The 19,348-nt window shown below is 47.6% G+C and overlaps 2 protein-coding genes across 4 annotated transcripts in view; one reads left to right on the top strand and one right to left on the bottom strand.

The window, feature by feature from the left end:
• LOC113968986 (D-beta-hydroxybutyrate dehydrogenase, mitochondrial) overlaps window positions 1-342 on the bottom strand; it is a 16,053-nt gene extending 15,711 nt beyond the window's left edge. Inside the window, exon 1 of the mRNA XM_027686016.1 lies at window positions 252-342. The gene's annotated coding sequence lies outside the window, so the exon portion shown is untranslated. The remainder of the gene's footprint in view (window positions 1-251) is intronic.
• Window positions 333-19,348, top strand: LOC113968985 (D-beta-hydroxybutyrate dehydrogenase, mitochondrial-like). 3 transcript variants are annotated; one of them, XM_027686013.1, is made up of 6 exons: window positions 333-471; window positions 4,632-4,742; window positions 10,358-10,499; window positions 13,982-14,134; window positions 15,735-16,137; window positions 19,040-19,348. In XM_027686013.1, the coding sequence occupies exons 1-6, from the start codon at window positions 376-378 to the stop codon at window positions 19,191-19,193; spliced, it is 1,059 nt and encodes a 352-aa protein (XP_027541814.1). In that variant the 5' UTR covers window positions 333-375; the 3' UTR covers window positions 19,194-19,348. The 3 variants fall into 3 exon arrangements, with proteins under 3 accessions (XP_027541814.1, XP_027541815.1, XP_027541816.1); XM_027686014.1 differs by lacking the exon at window positions 19,040-19,348 and having other exon boundaries at window positions 346-471; window positions 15,735-17,956; XM_027686015.1 differs by lacking the exons at window positions 333-471; window positions 19,040-19,348 and adding an exon at window positions 2,743-3,857 and having other exon boundaries at window positions 15,735-17,956.

Here is a 19,348-nt window from a genome sequence, read left to right as displayed (position 1 = left end):
GGCGAGGCGCGGGGTCCCCGCGGGCCCCCCGGCCCGGCCCAGCCCCTCTCCGGGGCGCGGCTGCCGCGGCCCCGAACGCGGCCGAGGGACCGAGGGGGCGCGGCCCGGCCCGGCCCGCGTGGGGCGCTGCGGGCGGGGGCCGCGCTGGGGAGATGCTGGAGCCCCCCGTCCGCCGCGGGCAACGTCGCCGTGCAGACCGACTGTCAGGGCTCCACCAGGGTACCGCGACCCATCCCCCGCCCCCGCGTTACCTGAACCGGCGAGTGCCGGACGCTGCTGCCGTTTGAATGAGGCTGGGCCGGGGCCGCGGTGCCGGGCGCGGCGGGGGGCGGGCCGGGGGCAGGGCCGGGCCGGCGGCGGCGATAGGCTGCGGTCATGGGGAGCTCGGCGGGGCTGCTGCTGGCGCTGGGCGCTGCCGGGCTGCTGGTCCTCCGCCTCCTCCTGCCTCGGCGGGCCCGCCGCGCCCTGCCCGTGAGTACCGCGGAGAGGGGCCGGGGCCCGCCGGGCACAGCCCGCCTGAGCGCCCCCGGGCCCAAAATGGCGCCGGGCCGTGTAGCCGGGCCGGGGATGGTGTCGCAGCCGGAGCGGCGCTGCCCGGGCGGGGCCGGGCTAGTGGAGCCGGGCACACAGTGCGAGGGGGGCGAAGCGCCGAGCTGGGCACGGCCCGGGGCGGTGCGGACCCGCCGCGGGGCTCGGCCGGGCCGCGGTGCGGCGGGCGCTGCCCTCGGACCCCGCGGCGCGGCGGCTGCTCCGCTGCGCTCCCCGGAGTGCCTCACTTGGAGGGGAACGTGTTGATAGAATCAGAGAATTGAGTTGAAAGGGACCGTAAAGATCATCCACTTCCACCCTCCTGCCGTGGGCAGGGACACCCTTCACTAGACCAGGTTGCTCCAAGCCCCGTCCAATGTGGGCTTGAACACTTCCAGGGATGGGGCACCCACAGCTTCTCTGGGCAACCTGTGCTAGTGCCTCACCTCCCTCAAGTAAAATTTTTTTTCTAATATCTAATCTGAACCTACTCTCTTTCAATTTGAGCCCATTCTCCCTTGTCCTGTTACTATATGCTCTTGTAAACAGTCTTGGCCCATCTTTCCTGTAAGTTCCCTTCAGGTACTGGAAGGTGGTAATTAGGTCACCCCAAAGCCTTCTCTTTTCCAGGCTGAACAGTCCCAATTCTCTCAGCCTTCCGTCATAGGAGAGGTGCTCCATCCCTCTGATTTGGTGGCCTCCTCTGGACTTGTTCCAACAGGTCCATGTCCTTCCTGTGCTGAGGACCACAGATGTGGATGCAGCACTGCAGGTGGGGCCACACCAGAGTGGAGTAGAGGGGCAGAATCATCTCCCTTGGCCTGCTGGCCACGCTGCTTTTGATGCGCCTGAGGATAAAATTGGCTTTCTGGGTCAATGTTTTTGCTTCAGGGCCTCCAGCTCAGTCCTGCCCCCCTGAAATAACAGATAACAGCTGTAGCCTGCTTGCAGTGTCCCACTTCATTCTTCCGTCCACTCTGCTCCTCTGACCTTCCACATCCCTGTCCCACCTGGAAAAATACCTTCACTTTAAGTGAATGTTTTCAGTTCTTTTTCCTGGGATTGAAAACCTCAACTTTCCAACCCTGGAAAAAGGAAACAAGCCAAGTTTGCTGTGTAGCTGCACCCATCTTCAAATCAATCTGTTTGATAACATCAGGATAGAGCATAAAAGGGAACCGAATCAAAAGAACAAGTGGCACAACAGAAGATAAAGTCTAGGCAAGCATGGTGGGTTCCCACATTGTCTACGGAAACAGGCTGAAAAAGTAGATTCAGTTTCTTCAGCCTGTTCTGCAATAAACGTATAATTTTGATAGATCGCCTGCATTAGTAAAATTAATTCTACAATGTAATAAAGCAGTTATTCCCAGTAGAAAAAGCTGGTGAGGTGTGTGCATCTGAGCTGGCTGCAGGTTAAAATCAGGCTGCCCTCCTGGGGCTGTTTGAACTGTGAGGATTGTATATTACAGTGTTGTGGATCACACAGAGAGGACACAGGCAGTGTTACTCTGCCCACATGCCACAGCAGCACCTCTGGTACCGCAAGTTATTCTGTGCTTGTAGCAGGTCCCAGGTGCCCTGTCAGCACTGTGTGTGAGAGCTGTCCCCTGTACACTGTTTCCTGAGCTCTGCGTGAACGTGACTGAAGGAGGCACCTGAAGTTCCTCAGAAAGCTCTTTAAGGTCACTGTGCTGATAGCTGGTCCTCTCTGCCTGTCCCAGCACTGAGCCAAACTGTAATCTGCAGACTGACCTTATCAAACTCCAGGAACAGGCCCATTAGGCCTTATCTTGGGACCTTATCCTTTCAAAAGATAAGGATAACTGGGCTTGTCTGTGTTTGGAAGTTTTTCTGGGATAGGATCTTTTTTTGCTGGGAATGGGGTTGATTCCTGCTCTCATCCCTCAGAGCTCTCTGTCCATCAGGCATGGCACAAACAGATGCAGGTGCAGATGTGAGATCTAGTACATCCCTCGGGTTTTTGCACGCTTGTGGGTGCTGCTGAGACCTCAGGCTGTTAGGAGCCATGCTGCTATAGTCGTGTTTTATTACCAGCAATTAGGGTCATAGCAAATAATTAACAAATAATCACATGAACTTTCTCATACTGTAAGTTCTCATACTGTAAGTTGTTCCTCGCTTTTCTTGCTCTTATAGGCAGCTGATTTTTAAATCTCTTCCTTTCTGTCTACATTTTAGTGGTTTGTTTGGGGATTTGTTTTTTAACTAGGGAAAGCAAACCAGCTGCTGAGACCTAAAACTAGATGCACAGGGGAGCACACCCCAGCCATCTGCTTTTATCTCCTGCAGCTGAGCTGTCCTGATCACACCAGCTGCAAAGGAACTAATGATGGTTGAAGATTGGGTATCTTCTTCCTTTGCTTGTCCTGGGTTCTGGAAGTGATTGTAGTTCTTTATTTCCTTCACAGTTCTTGCTTTTTTGTGAAGTTCTCTGTCTGCAGGATTCAGAGGCAAAGGGGCTAGGGAGGTGAGGCAGAGGAAGAAAACAGTCAAATCCTTTCTTTTTCCATGGGCCAGCTTGTTGAGTTATTGCGGGAGGTGACTGACAAATTCTGTGATCTGGTTCGTGCTTGATTCTCATCTCTCTTGGAGTTGTGTCATTGTCAATTAAATTAAGACTGAGCACTGTATATTTAATTCTCTTTTGTCCTTTAGCTATAGCTATCTTCAGAGCTTTAGTAGAGCTAGTCTGTAGCTGGGTGCTCTTTGTCTGAAACAGGAGTCGGTGTTAATGTGGGTGTTTGTATGATAAATGCAGGATAGACTTTTGATCAGTTCTTGTTTCAACTTCAGCTCATGACTCCCCTTTGAGGGCAATAACTTCAACGAGTTATAGGACTGGGTGTAGCTTATTTGCTTATTGCTCTCTGCTTAGGCTCACCTGAGTTTGTGCAGTAATGCTCTGATCACTATCACCTGCAATTATCCCTTATTGCTGCTTCACTGCACTGAGTGTCAGCAAAGCAAGAGATGAGAGAGCAATGGTGATTGACCCATTTCTGTCTGAAAAAGTGGCTGGACAAGCCAGTGCACTTAATACATAAGTATGTTCATATTCCAGCCGTTGTGAATACAGTAACAGGGAATATTAGTTGCAGATATCTCCATAGAGATGGAACTGACCTCACTTCCTTATTGCATCCTCTAGACTTTTATTACTATATCACATTATTGCCTCATGGATATGGTTTCAGCTTGGAGTGTTGTGCAGCACAGCAGCTGGCAGCCTGCCAGTTGGGTTAAGCGTTAGGAGTTCTTTGCTTCACAGCTGTGGTGAGAAGATGACTTTCAAGCAAAGACAGAGGGTGAATGGGCTTCTCTTCAGGATTTGGGATTCTGGATTTGGGATTTCTCAAGGCTGTTGTGTCATACCAGATGGAACATCAAATCTTCTCTCTCAATTTATCTGTCAGTCAAAAGATAACAATGATGTAGGAGAGAACTGTAGGATTTGAGAAGTTGTTCCTCTTAAGATTGACGAGTTTCAGAAAGAAACTCTAACCTGCAGTCACATTCCTTCGTGCTAAAATACAGCAAGGAAAGCGCTGCATAGAGTGGGAGTAGGTGGGGAACAGACAGTCATCACTGGCAGCTAAAAGAGCTGTTGTACTGTTCAAGCCGGTGAGATCCTGCCATTTGGATGTTTTCTATGCTGCTTTTTCTTATAATGTCTATGAGCTGGTAGATCATTAACTTCTTTTTAAATGTTTCTGTTCTCCTTTGGCCACTGACACTTGAAAGAAAGTGTTTCTTTTCTAGCTCAGGTATCAAGGCAACACAAATTGTTACAGGCCAGCAACTGAATAAATTTAGGATTTCACAGTAGCTGGAAGCTGGCTGTGTTTCTACACTACAATCTTGTCACCTGGTTTACACTGGTTGACCCACTGAAGTTACTGGGATTAGGCTGCAGTCAGGTTTGTGTGCAGACAGGTGCCACTGTGACTTGCATCTGGAATTGTACCTCTTAAACAGTGTCTGGCCCTGGCTGCCGGCAGCTCCTGTGGTGTGGGGCAGGGTGCTGGTGGTGCCTGCATTGCAGTGTCTCATGATATCAACTGACTGTCTTTCTCACACAGGCTGAAGGAAAGGCAGTGCTAATAACAGGCTGTGACAAAGGTTTTGGACATGCCTTGGCAAAACACCTTCATGCAAAGGGATTTACTGTTTTCGCTGGATGCTTGCTCATGGTGAGTAGTGATATTGATCAAAATTCCTCTCTGATTAGAGAAAAGTGCTTCTCAAGTCAAAGCATTTTCATCAGCAGTCTCCTTTTACCCCAGTCCAAGACCCAAGAGAGGCGCAGTGGGCACGGATCGTTACATCTTCCGTTGTTTCATCTGCCTGTTGCATCTTGTCATTCCTGTAATTCTGAGCAAACAGGCAGGGTTTGTCTGTCAACTGCATGTCTGTACAGTAGCTTGCACAGTAGGGCACTGTTCACTGCTAGAAGCCTCTCAGCAATACCACAGCACACTCAATAAATCTGACAGGCCAGGACTGCTGTGGCACTATGGCTTTCTGACTTCCCTGGCATCTTTGTTGCTGTCCTTCACACTGTCACTTTTGTGGACCCGCTCCTCAAACTCATTTTTAAGCTGCCTCTCCTTCATTATTCAGGCTCTGTTTCCAAAATGTCTTCTAATTGTGCTTCTGCAGCTTCTGTAGAAGCTATTTGGTTTCTGGATAGCTGAATAAACAACTTTACTGTACCTTTCTGACATCTGTAGGTCTCTGTGTTTGATGGGTGGCATCACTTGTAAGAGATAGGTTTAGACACACTGAATCTAAATGGGGTTGCAGACCCCTCATCCCACAGTCCCTGCTCTTGCATGAGACTTACAACTTAGTGTTGTGAAATCCTCTTTATAAACTGGGTCAGCTTCACTTCCATCTCAGCTGGGATTTTACCCCTGCTATGCTTTTTTGCTGTTTTGATAGTCAAAACTCATGTAATTTCTGACCTGGATTGTTCAAAATCAGTTCATAGCCACTCATTTGTCCATTTGAAGATGGCCATTTCAGCACAGGTGCTCAGGGAGTGATGACCACAGATTTTTGAGTACTATGGAGAGTGAGAATGAACAAAAAAGTGCCTCTCTTTACCTCGTGTGATTGTGACAGAGGTTACGTTCTTCCCCCACACCAGAAGGGAAAGTTATTATCAGCTGACATATTGTGTAACTTGAGAGCAAGAGAGCCCTGTTGGAAAATTGCCACTATTTGGAAATTTCCATATGGAGGCTCTGTGTAATTCCTTCAGTAATCATGTCATATGCTGCTTTGGGATGCCTGTCTGTGCTGATAGCAATTCAGGCACTTACTTTGCAGAGCAGCAGCTGTAGGGAACAGAAAGGAGAGGGGAGATAGGGTAGGCTGAGGGGGCTGTTCAGAAGTCAATGTGTGGAGCAGAGAGGGAAAGGCTCTGCTGGAAGCCACATAAAGAAATTAAATGCTCCTGAAGTGAGCCCTGCTTGCTTGTTTTATTGACTGTGAGCTGCTGTAGGTTCCCTGCAGGGTCAGAGCAGGTGTGGGGGCAGTTGTCATAAAGCTGGTGCCATACTCTTAGTTCACACCTAGTTAGTCCATCATCACTTACTTACATGCTTTTATACAGAGACTTAAAGGATCCCTGATGTACTAACCATCACAGAAAGCTCTTGTATTAAATACAAGACTGTCAGGTGCATCAGGGGCTTCTTACTGATCAGACAGTCAAATATAAAGTTACAGGAATAACAAGAATACTTCAGGCAGGCTGGGATAGAACTGGAGAGGATCAAATCCAAAAGGGATTACATTTAGCAAGCACAGGTAAGCCTACAGACAAAGTTTCTGTTAATATGTTAGGATTAAGATAAAAAAGCACACAGAAACAGATTATAAAGTAACCTGAAATGTAGAAAGTACAACGAAAGTTGAAATAATCATTGTCTTCTGTTCTTTGATCCTACTGAGAAAAGAATAAATTGTTTTCAGATGCCTACTGCCAGCAGTTGTCATGAGGACATGCAGGCAAGAAAAGGTAAAGAGCAGGGAATGTTTACATAAATAGAATGTGTTCAAGTTCATCAGGCCTGATGAAATGTACTGATGGGCATTTAAAGGATGAGCTGTTGTGATTTCTGCCCCATGGGTGATACTTTCCAGAGCACCTGGAGGCCAGGAGTTTTCCAAAAGGCTGGAAAAGGGCAGATATTGTACTTCCCTTCCCAAAGGAGACAGACCTCTGAAATTGCCTACCAGGCAGCTCACCTTCAGTGCACTAGATGCAATTGCCACACACTGCTCTGTCAGTTTTACAAATGATGGGATCACAGTGTGATGGACACTGTGTAAGTTTACCGGGAACAGACTGTGCCCTGTCAGTCTAATCCTATTTTGGCTAAGCAGCAAAGTAGTTAAAGAGGAAGGAATAAAGGTATCCTGAATCACGTTTTGTTACAGTCCCTCATGATAGTCTCATGAGCAAACTTGTGCTCTAAGTGACTTGTGCTGTAAGTTCAGTCCCAGGACCATTTTCTTGGAAGTACCCTCTGGAAGAGAATTTTCACTTGGAAAAAAATATGCCCAGAACCAGGCAGAGAAGACTGTAGGCCCTTTGGGGGATAGGGTTCAAAATGATCCTGACAGATCGGATGGAGTCTCAAATCAATTACGTGAAATCCAGTAACGACAAGCACGAGGTTCCGCTCAGGAAACGCAGGAAGGGAGCGGGTGGATGGGCAGCAGCAGGGTGGGGAGGAACTGGCGCAGATAGAGCAGGCTGGCTGGATCCACGGGTGTTCAGCATTGTGTTCGTGGCTTCCTGATTCCTCCTGACATCTCACTGCAGGTACCTGAGTGCTTGCCAGAATTTAATCCTGAATCCCATGAGCTTCCCTGGGAAAAAGCCATGGCTATGTCTGTTACAGGAGGGCTCTCTGCTAACAAATGCCTGTGTGATCTGCCTGTTCCTCAGCACCACTGCATTGGGATCCTCCAAACCAGACTGGGGGAGAGGAACAAGCAAGGGGAAGGGGAAGCAGCCAAAAGCTGGAGCAAGATTCCTCATCTGGATGGAGAGGGATTGTGGGGCTGTTGGGTTTCCCGGTCAGGAGCAGCCCCTGCTGAGCACAGGGTGGGATGGGCAGGCAGAGCCGTGCAGGGCTGTGAGGGCGGGATAACCAGGGGAAAGGAGAAAGCTGGGAGGAAATGGCAAAGTCCTGCTGAAGGCCTCTGGAGAGTATTTAGGCAGCAGGCTGGGCTGGAGCAGGATGGCTTTCAACTTTGAAGGAACTGGGAAGGGGAAGCTGGGAGATTGTCTGAGAGGACAAAAGTCAGACAAAGTGACAGCAAAGGGAGAGGGGCTTTGCAGGAGCAGTTGGGCCATTGCTGCCAAGACCTCACTTGATTCATGGCTCCGGCTGGTGAATCTCGAGGTCAGGAAGGTCTTCCCTGGGAGGACAGCCTGGCTGGTCCCATGGGAACTTCTCCAGGTGTTTTCCCGGCCAGCAAATCTACCATTAAAAAAACAAGGAGGATGTACTATGTGGTTATCTCAACAGGAAATGTGCTTTCAGCCCCTGAAGACCACAGAACATATGATGATGTTCAGTTGCTTCCATACAAATACATGGCTCCTTCATTTGTGAAGAGCTTTTCTGGACAAAGGAGTTAAGCATTTTGTTTACAGTTAAATAGTGGCTGAGGTGGTATCTACAACTATGAAAAGTGGTTCCAATTGATATTGCATGTTGAAGTCAGTCTTCCAAAATCAATATGTTTTGTCAACAATGAATAAATTGTAGCTGGGAAAGTAACTTTGCAGGTAGAGTTGCACTGGTGATAGGGGAAAATTAATCTCAATATGAACAATACAAACCATTTATGTCGGATTTTTAAGTTGCTGTCCTATGACTCTGTTTCTTAAAAAACAATGGAGATATTTCTTTTTTAGTTTATAAGTATTGTGAAAGATTAAAAAATATGTAGGGAAAGGTGTTGCCAGTGCTGAAATGGCAACTGGCACTTGAATACAGATATATTATGTTTTCGTTTTTATATAGATACCATAAAGCTCTCTCTGTACAAGCTGAATTAGCTCCACTTTTTTCACTGTTAAGTAGCTGAAAGTTGCTTTTTATAACTCAGTGAGATGCAAGAGCATCTTCCAGAAATACAGTCAGGCATCATACAACCCTCATCTGTTTCAAAGAGAATAAAATATTTTGGTGACTACGTTATTGGCTACTTGTAATGCCACTTTCAGAGATTGTTTTTGTGGCCAGATAAGAGGCCAACGCAGCACTGCATCACGTTTGATGTGCATGAGAAAAGCTTCAAGCTGTATTTGCTGTTCTAGTGATACTGGGAAATACGTGAGTTGTGAAATAACATGCAGCCATGGGGCCAGGAATTCGTTCCTACTATTGTCATAATGCAGTGTAACTATATATTGATTTTTAAGAGAGCTGCCCTGTTTTGCTCAAAGCCGTGATGGACATTTCGTCTCTTTTCCTTCATTACATGTCATTGTTCACTGGACTGAAGGTGGAGATGAGATATTGTGTACTGTATTAATTAAATAGCCTGAGATACTTAGAAAAAACAAAACAGTTACATGTTTTTTATATCTGCCTGTCTGCAGAGGCAGCTGAGCAGGTGACTGTGGGTGGGTCGCTCGCCTTGTTTGCCCTTGTGCTGTGGGAGTTGATATCAAGTGCTAAAGGAAGAGTGGCAGCCAGGCGTGGTGACTCACCAATTCATAACTTCTTCCTCCCTAAAGAGGCAGAGCCTGTGACACAGGGAATAGTTTTGTGAATTAAATCTCAAGCCTGCTGTGAAACTGCATGGCTAATCTGTTCTCTTTTCACTTTTATTTGTTATTTACCACCTGAGCAAGGCTGTAAGGCTTAGGCAGCAATCCTGCCTGGAAGTGAGCAGGTAAAGTTTGGAATTTTAACTGTGTTTATGTTTGAATAAACAAAAACCACCACAACAGTAACAGAATCTCTAATGATAGCAGTGGAGTGGGGAGGAAAGAAAGGAAAAGGGTAGAAAGGAAAGCAAAGCCATCATGTTCTTATTGCCTATAGTGTGAAAAAAAAAATCTGTTCTTTCTTCCTTAGCCAGAATCTCCTTTCATGCCTCATGTCTGTAATCGTGCTGTTGTGTAGCAGATCTCCACTGAACATGTATTCCTGTGCATCTGTGCTGCTGTGCAGTGACAGCACAATATTGTATAGGTTCAGCTGTGAATGTTTCCTGCTGTATCCTGTACATCAGACTGTTTGCTGTTAGCCATGCTGAGGGGGTGCCTGTTGTCTTGTTTTCAAAGTGGTCTGACAATACTATTTTATTAGAACCCAGGCAGTATTTTGAGATGACATGAGTACAGTGCCTAATTAGGTGTTTACTTTTAAGCCTGGAGTATCTGACTCCAATCTCCATATAAGTGTTTGCTGTGTCACCTGTAGAGTGTGAAGACTGCGGCAGAGGAGTCACCCACAGTTCTCCCAGGCTGGCACAGTATTTCACCATTTTACAGATATGAAACCCATCATGTGAGGAGCCAGCAGCAGGGGGGTTTCATGGCCCCTCACAGCAGTGGGTCACCGATGCAATTATAGAAGTGGTGCTGGAGGAAACAGATAGAAGGCACGTGGGTTTGTGTGGATCCTGTGCTTATTTGTGCACCAGGTTTACACCTCTGTGTGCAATGTCAATAGCTTCCATTTCCTGACCATGTGAACATGCCTGGCCCCAAACTGCTTTACTGTTCTTGGTCCACCTTAGTGGGACACCTTTCTGTTCTGCTGAGCAGGATGAGAATGGAGATGGAGCCAGGGAGCTGAAGAACATGAAGTCAGATCACATGAAAGTGCTGCAGATGGATGTGTGCAGTGATCAGGAGGTGGCTCAGGCTGTGGACTTTGTGAAGAGGACCCTGAAGGAGCCAGAGAAAGGTACGTGGGGATCTCTTGTTCACAGAATCCTTTCTACAGAGCAGGCCATGCACTGACCAGGTCATTCTCTCTCTGTACTGCCAAAAGAGGGTTAACAAGCCTGAAGGGCTGTGACAGTGTGTGGCTGGCAGTCAGGCAGTGCTGTACCCAGGTCAGTGAGGACAATTGTCTTGCTGTTGATGTGGCAGCCACGTGGAAAGAGACCAAGACTGGCTGGAGGGTTAGGCTTTAACTCTGCATCCCATAAAAAGCAAGGAGTGGCAGCAAGCCCACAAGTGTCTGTGTCTTTGTCCTTGAATGTCTGTGAAGGGCATGGAACAGCCAGAGCTTGATCCCTTCCATGTGCTCCTGCCACAGCCTGGCTCATGCAGACCTTGCTAGTGACCCTGCTAATGAAGAGGTGACAGGCCCTGGCTGCTTAGTGCAGTCCCCTCTGCTGTGCAGGTACAACTGAGTGCTGCTGGAGCACAAATCTGACCTGCCCCAAAACCTGCATTAATCTTCAGCTGGGTCAGTCCATGTCTCCAGTTTGCCATGCAACATCCCAGAGGTGATGTGAAGTAGGATCCAGGGCGGGCTTGGTATAGATGACCTTAATCCACGTGTCACCTTAAGCATGAGTCCCACTCATGGATCCTAAAAGCATGTTAAAGAAGATAGGAGTCCCTTCTTTCCTTCTTGGGAGTGGTTTGGCAGAGGAATGTGAGTTTACAGTTGGAGCCTGATGTGACACCACCTAACCTCTTCCCATGTAGTGAGGTTGTGAGGCTTCTTGCCCTGCATAGGTTTCTCTGCAGCCTCTGTGCCAGTAGCAAGCTGGACAGCAGCTGTAGACACAGGCTGAGAATGAACTGAAGTTTGGCGTCTGTGGCTCCAGGACTTCAGGGTTGTGTGACTTGAAGGTGGTTGCTCCTCTTGAAGCTTGGAGGAGACTGCCATGGCCATGTCTTTGTTCACAGCAAGTATAAAGCTAATAAATAACAATAGCTCTAATCTTCATGCAAATTACATGAGCACACCTTTCCTCCTAAAACAAGCATATGAAATGTAACTGAGTAATGCACAAGCTCTGATCCCACACACGTTCTCTCTGCATGGCTTTTCTTCCTACACAATCACCCAGCCCTCGTCACATATTTCACAGCTTCTCAAGCTTTTCCTGAAGAGCCCAGCAACAGCAGTGGTGACACAGAGCCATTTCCCACTGAGTGAAAGCTTGGAAGGGAGCAGCTCTGTTGCTTCTATTAATGCAGCAGTGTTTATAAAACTGTGTGTGTAGCAGGGACAGAAAAGCAAGTTGGACCGGTTCCTCCTGCTCTTGAGAGCCTTATCCTGTAGCTGTTTGCTCCAGCACGGTGTGTAAAGCAACAAAGGCTTCTTTTTAGGCTCATCAGTGTGACTAAGATTTGAGGCTTGCCAATAAAATAGTGTTCAATAAATAGGTGCTGGCATATAGAGACTATTGAGGTGCCTTGCACAGAGGTGGTTGTTGCACATTAAATGTTGCCCCAAAGGAGCTACTGCAGAACAGTTCTTATGCTGTACAGCTTTTTGTACCTCTTCTCTCTGAGCTGTGTACATAAGGCTGAACTAATTTCGATAGGAGTGCCCGTTTGTTTTTGGTCTTATGCAGTTCCCACAGTATTGTTGACACTACAGACGTAATAATGATAAGGCTCTACTCGATAAACAGACCACTGTCCAGCAAACAGTCCCGTGCCTGGGCACCCCTCAGCACTTTGTTCTGTATGTAAGGTGCCCTGATCAGTTAACCTCATAACCCAGGAAATGGAAATCGTTGTAGAGAAATTTACAGGAATTTGTCAGGAATACTCTGCAGAGGTCAGTTTCTGACTAACAGTTGATAAGTCTTTGGTAAATCCCTGCCAAATTTGCTCTGCGTAGTTTCTTGTTACTGGGGAAATTACCCCATCAGGTGCCCTGTTTCCATGGTCCTCCTGCTAGCAATTAGAGTTTGCTTTGCAGCAGCAGAGGGGACCCCATTCAAGCTGAGATGCTGTGCTGGCTGCAGATGAGTATGAATTTCAGAGTCATCTTGACCCACTGAAGCTGGCAGCTTCAGTAAGTGAAGCAGTGACAGGCTGCTATACACAGCTGGTCAACAGCCTCCAGGGAGAACAACCTCAGCTGGGAACAGGGCAGGGTTACTGGGACCCACGTGAGAGCAGAGTGTCAGGCTAGCAAGGGCATGTTGGTGTTTTCAAATGCACCAGGAGGATAAATTCCATTGCACAATGGTAGAGTATTGCAATTTGCTTAGAGGACTGTGTTTGGTACAATACGTGGTTACTATCTGACCGTGAATAAATACAGGTTAGAAGTTATCCAAATACTTTCATACATTAGGGCAGGGAAACTGTGGAGCAGAGGCGGGGCAAGCAGCCAAAAGACTTCTGAGAGAGAGCTTGATAACTTTTATCAACAGGGTGGCATGACATTGGTGCTTTTGATAGCAGTGTCGGATCTCTCTGGACATGAAGGATCCTCCTTAGCCCTGTGCTTGTTCTTGGTGGCAAGAGGAAGGTCAGGGAGTGGAAAGGGGCCCTGAGTCCGATGCACCCCAACAGTTCAGCCTTCACTCCAACACAGTGCAAAATAACCATGGTGTATGGCAGGACATCTAAAAAAGAGCAGCTCTGTTATCTTGTTCCAGCTCTTCTGTTTGCTCCTCATGCTGTTTATGGCTGCATAGTCCAATATTTCAATAAATCCATGAAGTGTGGATTCAGTCATGCAGTTGTTTGCCACTGGGACTTCAGCAGTAATTGCTTTGAAGGGTCAAGTCCTTGGTGACCTAATAAGTCCTGACATGTAAGGGGCTCAGTGCAGAAGCTTTTGGTAAGTGCAGTCAACTCAATTTTGACAATCTTTGCATGCACAAGAGACATTAATTTTTAAATTCTAGTAGTTGTAAGGGTTCGTTGTAAGTTTGCTAACCTTTAGAGTTGAGGGAAACGGATACTTGGATTAAAACACAACAGCTGTTAATCAGGCCATGAACTTGCAGATCAATACCATGCACTCTCCAAAACAGTGAGTCAGAGTTGTGAAGGGGATTTAGAAAGCCGTGATATTTGTTTTCCTTGCCATTTTTTTTTAATTGTGGGGAAATTGAGCCCCCCTCCAAAAATGCATAACATCACTGAACGAAGACAAACCTGGGACCAACAGGAGGCATATAAAGATCCAGCCATGAGAAGCCCCAGAACAGCATGTGACCTTACAGGAGGCATTCAGGGAGGCAAAGCTTGTGTGGCCCCATCACTCTCCTTGATGTTCCAAACAAACCCCCAGTATACCAAGAGTGTATTTCATCTCCTTGCTGGGTTTTTCTCTACAACCTTTTTTTCTAAAGTCCCCAGTTCTTTATCAAGATTTTAGGTTACTGTGAACAACAAGGAAGATGGCTTTTCTGTGACACTCTTCCTTGTTCCACTCTTCAACCATGTGTTTTTTGGCAGGTTTGTGGGGCCTGGTGAACAACGCTGGCGTCTCAACCTTCGGAGAGGTGGAATTTGCAAGTTTAGACAACTACAAGAAGGTGGCAGAGGTCAACCTGTGGGGCACTGTGAGGGTGACAAAGGCTTTCCTGCCCCTCATTCGAAGAGCTAAAGGTACATGCTGGGTAGTGTGGCAAGGCTCAGAGCTATTGTAGCACAGCAAAGAGATGTAGCTAAAAATCCAGGCTGTGCTTGGAGGAATGCCTGTGCAGTCCAAGGAGGCTGTCTGAGGCATGCAGTGTAAGCATTTGGTAGTACAGGGCACTCTTGGGACAGTTCAGGCACCTACACTGCAGGTGTTATCTTAAACATCCAGGATGTCAGAGACCTTTGTGTAGTGCTGGCAGATATAACACAGACAAGATAATCCAGAGTCCACTGAATGTTTGTGTTTGGATAACTGAATCTTCTCCCTTCATGTTATTCAGTTCACAGATGACTTCAGGTAGTGATGGAATAAATGAGTCAGTAGCAGCCAATTTAGACATCTTACAAGACAATGGTATTATCAAAACTCCTTGTTTTATATTTAAAAATGTATGTATGAGCAGAACTCTGAAGAGCTTCTTTATTTAGTATGTGTGGGAATGCTGGCACAGGTGTGTGTTCTGTGAGGACAGAAAGGGGGTATATTGAGAAGATTGCTCAGATACCGTTTCCAGAAAGCAAGTAACCACTAAACAAGCTCCATCTCACTGCAGAAGGGATCTTACCCCTCAGGTCAGCAGGTGGTTCCCACAGTCTCTCTTAAGTTACACTTAGGTCTGGAATGAGACAGCAGAGCTAGTCACTTGTTTCTCAGCTAAAATTTCAAGCTGCAGAAGGATGTTGGGCTCTGTGGATGTGAAAATCCTCTCTGTAAAAATAGCTGGTGGGATTTCAAGGGCTTGTGTGTAAGTGCATCTGAAACCGTAGTTGCACACGGCGTGTCTTGGGTAAGGGCGGAGACACCCACAGAGGAGTGACCGCTGCTGGCACCCTCCCGAGACAGTGCCTGATCTAACACAAGCTGCCAGAGCTCTGGAGCTGGGCTGTCATGGGCTGCTGGCAGGAGTTGGGACAATTGGTCTCCACTGCCCCATGGACAGAGGCACATCAAGTCTCCCCTTGTTTGTCTCAGACATGGACACTGTAGGCCCTCGTGGCCAACTAGCTGGGTGAACAGGTTGTGCTGCTCATGTTGCATGTTCAGAGAATTCTCTACTTGTTCTCTGCCATCCAGCTCGTGTCTAGAAGCATGTAGCTGAGTTGGACAGAGGGACTGCAGTTGAGCTGTCGTGCTTACAGAAAGAACCAGAATGCTTGTATGGCATCACACAGAGTTGTGAGCTTTGCAGCTCATAACACTGCAAGCTGGAACCTTGAACCCTTCTCTAGCAGGACAAGGACTGGGGCACACTGATGTGAGAACAGAGCTAGCAGGCACAGAAGATCTGAGTACTTCCATACTTGGAAATTCAGAGGGAAATGTCTTGTATGATTGGTAAATTCTTTTTGATACTGTGGCAGGCATGTACACCATCCATGGAGGAGGTCAGAGCAGGGGTTAGCCTTGCTTGAGTCAGGAGAGAAAGGTTCCTTGACAGGGGATTTGTATGCCTCTTCAAGATTCAGATCTTAGAAATCAGCATCATCCAACTAAGCACCCTTTTACTGGGATGTTCTGGCTGCTGCTTCTGCAGCCCATCATCTCTCCCTGCTCTTTTCTCTCTAGGCCGTGTGGTCAATATCACGAGCATGTTGGGACGGATGGTGAGTCCATCTCGCTCCTGCTATTGTGTGTCCAAGTTTGGTGTGGCAGCCTTCTCTGACTGCCTGAGGCAGGAGATGTACCGCTGGGGTGTCAGAGTCATCCTCGTGGAGCCCAGTAACTTCGTGGCAGCGACCGGCATCCTGACGGCAGAGGGCATCGACAAACAGGCCGAGGCTCTGTGGGCTGGGGCCAGTGACACCGTGCGGGAGGACTATGGAGGGGAGTATTTCACTCGCCACGTGGCCATGATGAAGTCCTTTGTTAACAGTGGCCTGAAGGACATGTCTCTGGTTGTGAACGACATCACTGATGCGCTCACTTCCCCGTGCCCCAACAACCGCTACAATCCCATGGAGACCTACTGGTGGGTGAGGCTGCAGGTCATGACCCACCTGCCCACGGCCATTGCCGACTGGCTTTACATCCCCGAAGCCACCCTGTAAATGGCCGTCCTGGCATCCTTCCAGGGCTCGTACTCACGCACAGGTTACAGCTCACCTCTGCACTCCTTGCTGATGTGTCTCCCCTGTAGATGCAGGATTATGGCTTCAAGTCGTGTCTTGTGGAATGCTAGAACAGCACAGCTTTTTCGTTTGTTTTTTTTTTCCTAATTCTTCTTGTTTGTATTCCCTGCTGTCCTGATTAAAGTTGAAAGGTATTTTCCTTTTAACTAGGAGGCAGAGGAAGGTTAACATAATGGATCAAGTATGTGGCTAGTGTAATTGGGTCAGCAGAATTCCCCCAGCAATAAATTTGGCTTATTAATGGGCTCTTGCTTTTCCTTACAAGGATGACCTGCTAATAGCAGAGCAAAGCTGTTGCTATGAGATGGCTCAAAGGGAAAACTAAAATGGGAAACCAAAGCAAAGTTTTCCATTTGATTGAAAATAGGTCATTCACAGCCTTCCATTGTTTTCATGATTCTGCTAGGAAGCTCTGCTGCACTGTGACTGTCTGCTCTTTCCAGGGAAACAGCCACACTGCCTCTAAATAGCCTCATTACCTAGCTGCAAAGAAGGGCTCTTCCCTCCCTGCACTGTGGCCAGGAGATGCCAGAGCAAACAACTGGGGATAGGCTGGGCTGGTAAAAGCGCTTCTAATAATGAGTGAGGTCTGAGGCATCCCTCAGTCAGTCCCTGTGGGTGCTGGGACTTGCAGCCTCTCTCCACCTGCTGCTGCAGAGCTTTGCGGAACAGGGTTTAAGCTGATGTAGCAAACAAATTTGGCTCCTCTGACTGCTACCTTAGGTGCCTAAACTACTCAGCTGTGGTACACACACTCCCCCTGCTTCCCTCATGTCACTGTCCCATCCAGACTCCCTCTTGCTGGTGAGGGAGCTGCTGTTGGCTTTCCCAAATCAGTTTTTTGGTTTAATCCTCTGTGCTTGAACAGTGACAGGGCACTGTGCAAGCAGCATGGCCTGACTGAGCTCTGGAAAGGTCCTTTAGGAGGCACATTTCTTATCTTTAATATTGCACAGTGAAATCTGCATATCACACAATCATCTTCTCTGAGAACCTCCTGATAACTGTTACGGGCTACTCTTGCCCAGTATCTCCAAGAGTCTCTCCTGTTGACTGTATACAGGATTTCAATAATTTTTCCAAGTGCTGGGGCTGCCTGGCTTCATTCCCCATTCCCTCTGTTCCAGTGGTAACCACTGGTGGAGCAGCCAGCAGGCTGCGGGTGCTGCTGGCCAAGCTGGTACCCCACCCTCTTACTCTAGGGACCAGCTTTTCCTTCCACTGTTTTGCCTTATGTGAGATTCAGTGGCTGTGAAAAGAGCTTATTGATTGCTTTTTCTTCATCTGTCTCTGCTAGCTCTGACGTAGAAACTGTGCCTTAAACTTTTTGATTGCCACTGGCTGTAAATTCTTGGAGTCTGCATGCAGCCATGAATGCTGTGATGCCTTGAGGAGGAAAGCAGACTTCCCTTGGAGATGCTGTCAAAGCAGCTTGTATTACAAGTAACAAGTCCTGGAAATACTGCTGTGCAGTTCTTTTCTATTCCAGATCATCGGCACATGGAGATTGCCTGGGATCCAGGACCTAGAAAGATCCCATTGAACTGCAGCTTAAACAGTGTTTTAATCACTTCTTCCCCCTGCACTGTGAAATATGATTACTGTAAAGTACCTCTGATTTGCACAGACAGAAAAATAAACTGTGAGATTTGTAAAGCATATATCTCTGGCTCCAGTGCTCATTTCTACATTGGTTTTCTCACCCCTTTAGAATCTGAGGCCGGTATTTCATTAAGTTCAGTAATTAAGGTGGTGGTGATGCTTCAGCAGGTAGTGGGACTGTAGAAGCTCAGTCAGAACTTCCTGGAGCAAAACACACCACATGGTCTGTTTCCTCAGCAGGAGGCACCTAGAGAGGCCTCTGTAAATGTATACACTGTCAGTGTTTGTGTTTTATGTGGTTTCCCTCGAAGGACAGCGTTGAGAGCAGTGCTGTGCATTATTCATTGCCTCAGTGCTCTGTGTAACTAATCCAAGTGCTACAGCTGCCTGGTAATAAGGATTAGCTCTTCTCACAGACAGGATGGAGACTGGCAAGCCGAGAAGTGTCCGAGGCCATGCAGGACCTCGTGGTTGAGTCAGGGTTAGGATTTCACAGCATGTGAGTCCCAGTCCCTTCCTCTGCCCCCTGAGAAGTGCTCAGCCAGTGCCTGATCTGTTTTCTGCCTGGGTGGAGAGCTCTGGGTGGGTGTCTGGGGGTGAGAGAAGCAGAGTCCTGGTGCAGGAAGAGCAAGTATCCAGTGTTTCTGTATGGTACAGATGATCATGTGAACTCTGAAGCAGAGGAGTAAAGCCGAGGACCTCCAAGCAGGTCCTTTCCCATCTTGAGCTTCCAGCAGCCATTCAGTGTCCAGTGAAAACTTAGTTCTGAAATCTGCTCCCTGAGGCATAAAGTTGCATTAATACACTCATTGAGGGCAGATTGTTGTTTTTCTGGTGAGTAACAGAGAGAAGAAATCTCAATTCCATTTGACAGTGACCTTCAAAGCCAGAGGACAGAGGAGACAAAGGAAGTTCAGCGAAATCTGCTGGAATTCCACACTCATTGCTGCTGTGGTATCCTACAAGGAGTTAGGTTGCCAAAGCTACTTTTTTTTCAAGGGCCAGTTGCTGAGGCTGTGCCAGTGTCCTACCTTTTTCTGCGTGTTTCTCACAATGCTTTGGAAGGCAGTGATGGTTCAGCTCCTGGGTGCACCCTTTAGCCTTTGTAAAGTGTTTCTGGTTTCCCTTTCAGATTGGCAGGTTCTCTGCGATGGCACTTGGAACCAAGAGGGGGGTCCTCTTCATATCATTTTTGCTCTGGTTCAGCTTAACACAGCAAGGGGCCTCCTGGGGTTTCCCAAGCAATCAAGTGAGTTTGGATTCTCCAGATCACTTCAGGTTCTTTATGTCTTGACCAAAACTTAAGTCCCAAACCAGTGGCAAGTCTCAGTATGTGTTGCAGACTTCATGGCACCTGTGGTTCCTGGTTTAGTTCCAATGTGGAACCTCCGCCAGCAGCAATGACAAAGATCTTATGATGGGTGAAATGAATAAAGACCATCTCTAAAA

Source organism: Neopelma chrysocephalum, unplaced genomic scaffold (assembly GCF_003984885.1).
Source record: "Neopelma chrysocephalum unplaced genomic scaffold, ASM398488v2 Primary Assembly neopelma1_70, whole genome shotgun sequence".
Classification (NCBI taxonomy): Eukaryota; Metazoa; Chordata; class Aves; order Passeriformes; family Pipridae; genus Neopelma; species Neopelma chrysocephalum.
This window is presented reverse-complemented; position numbering and strand designations above follow the sequence as displayed.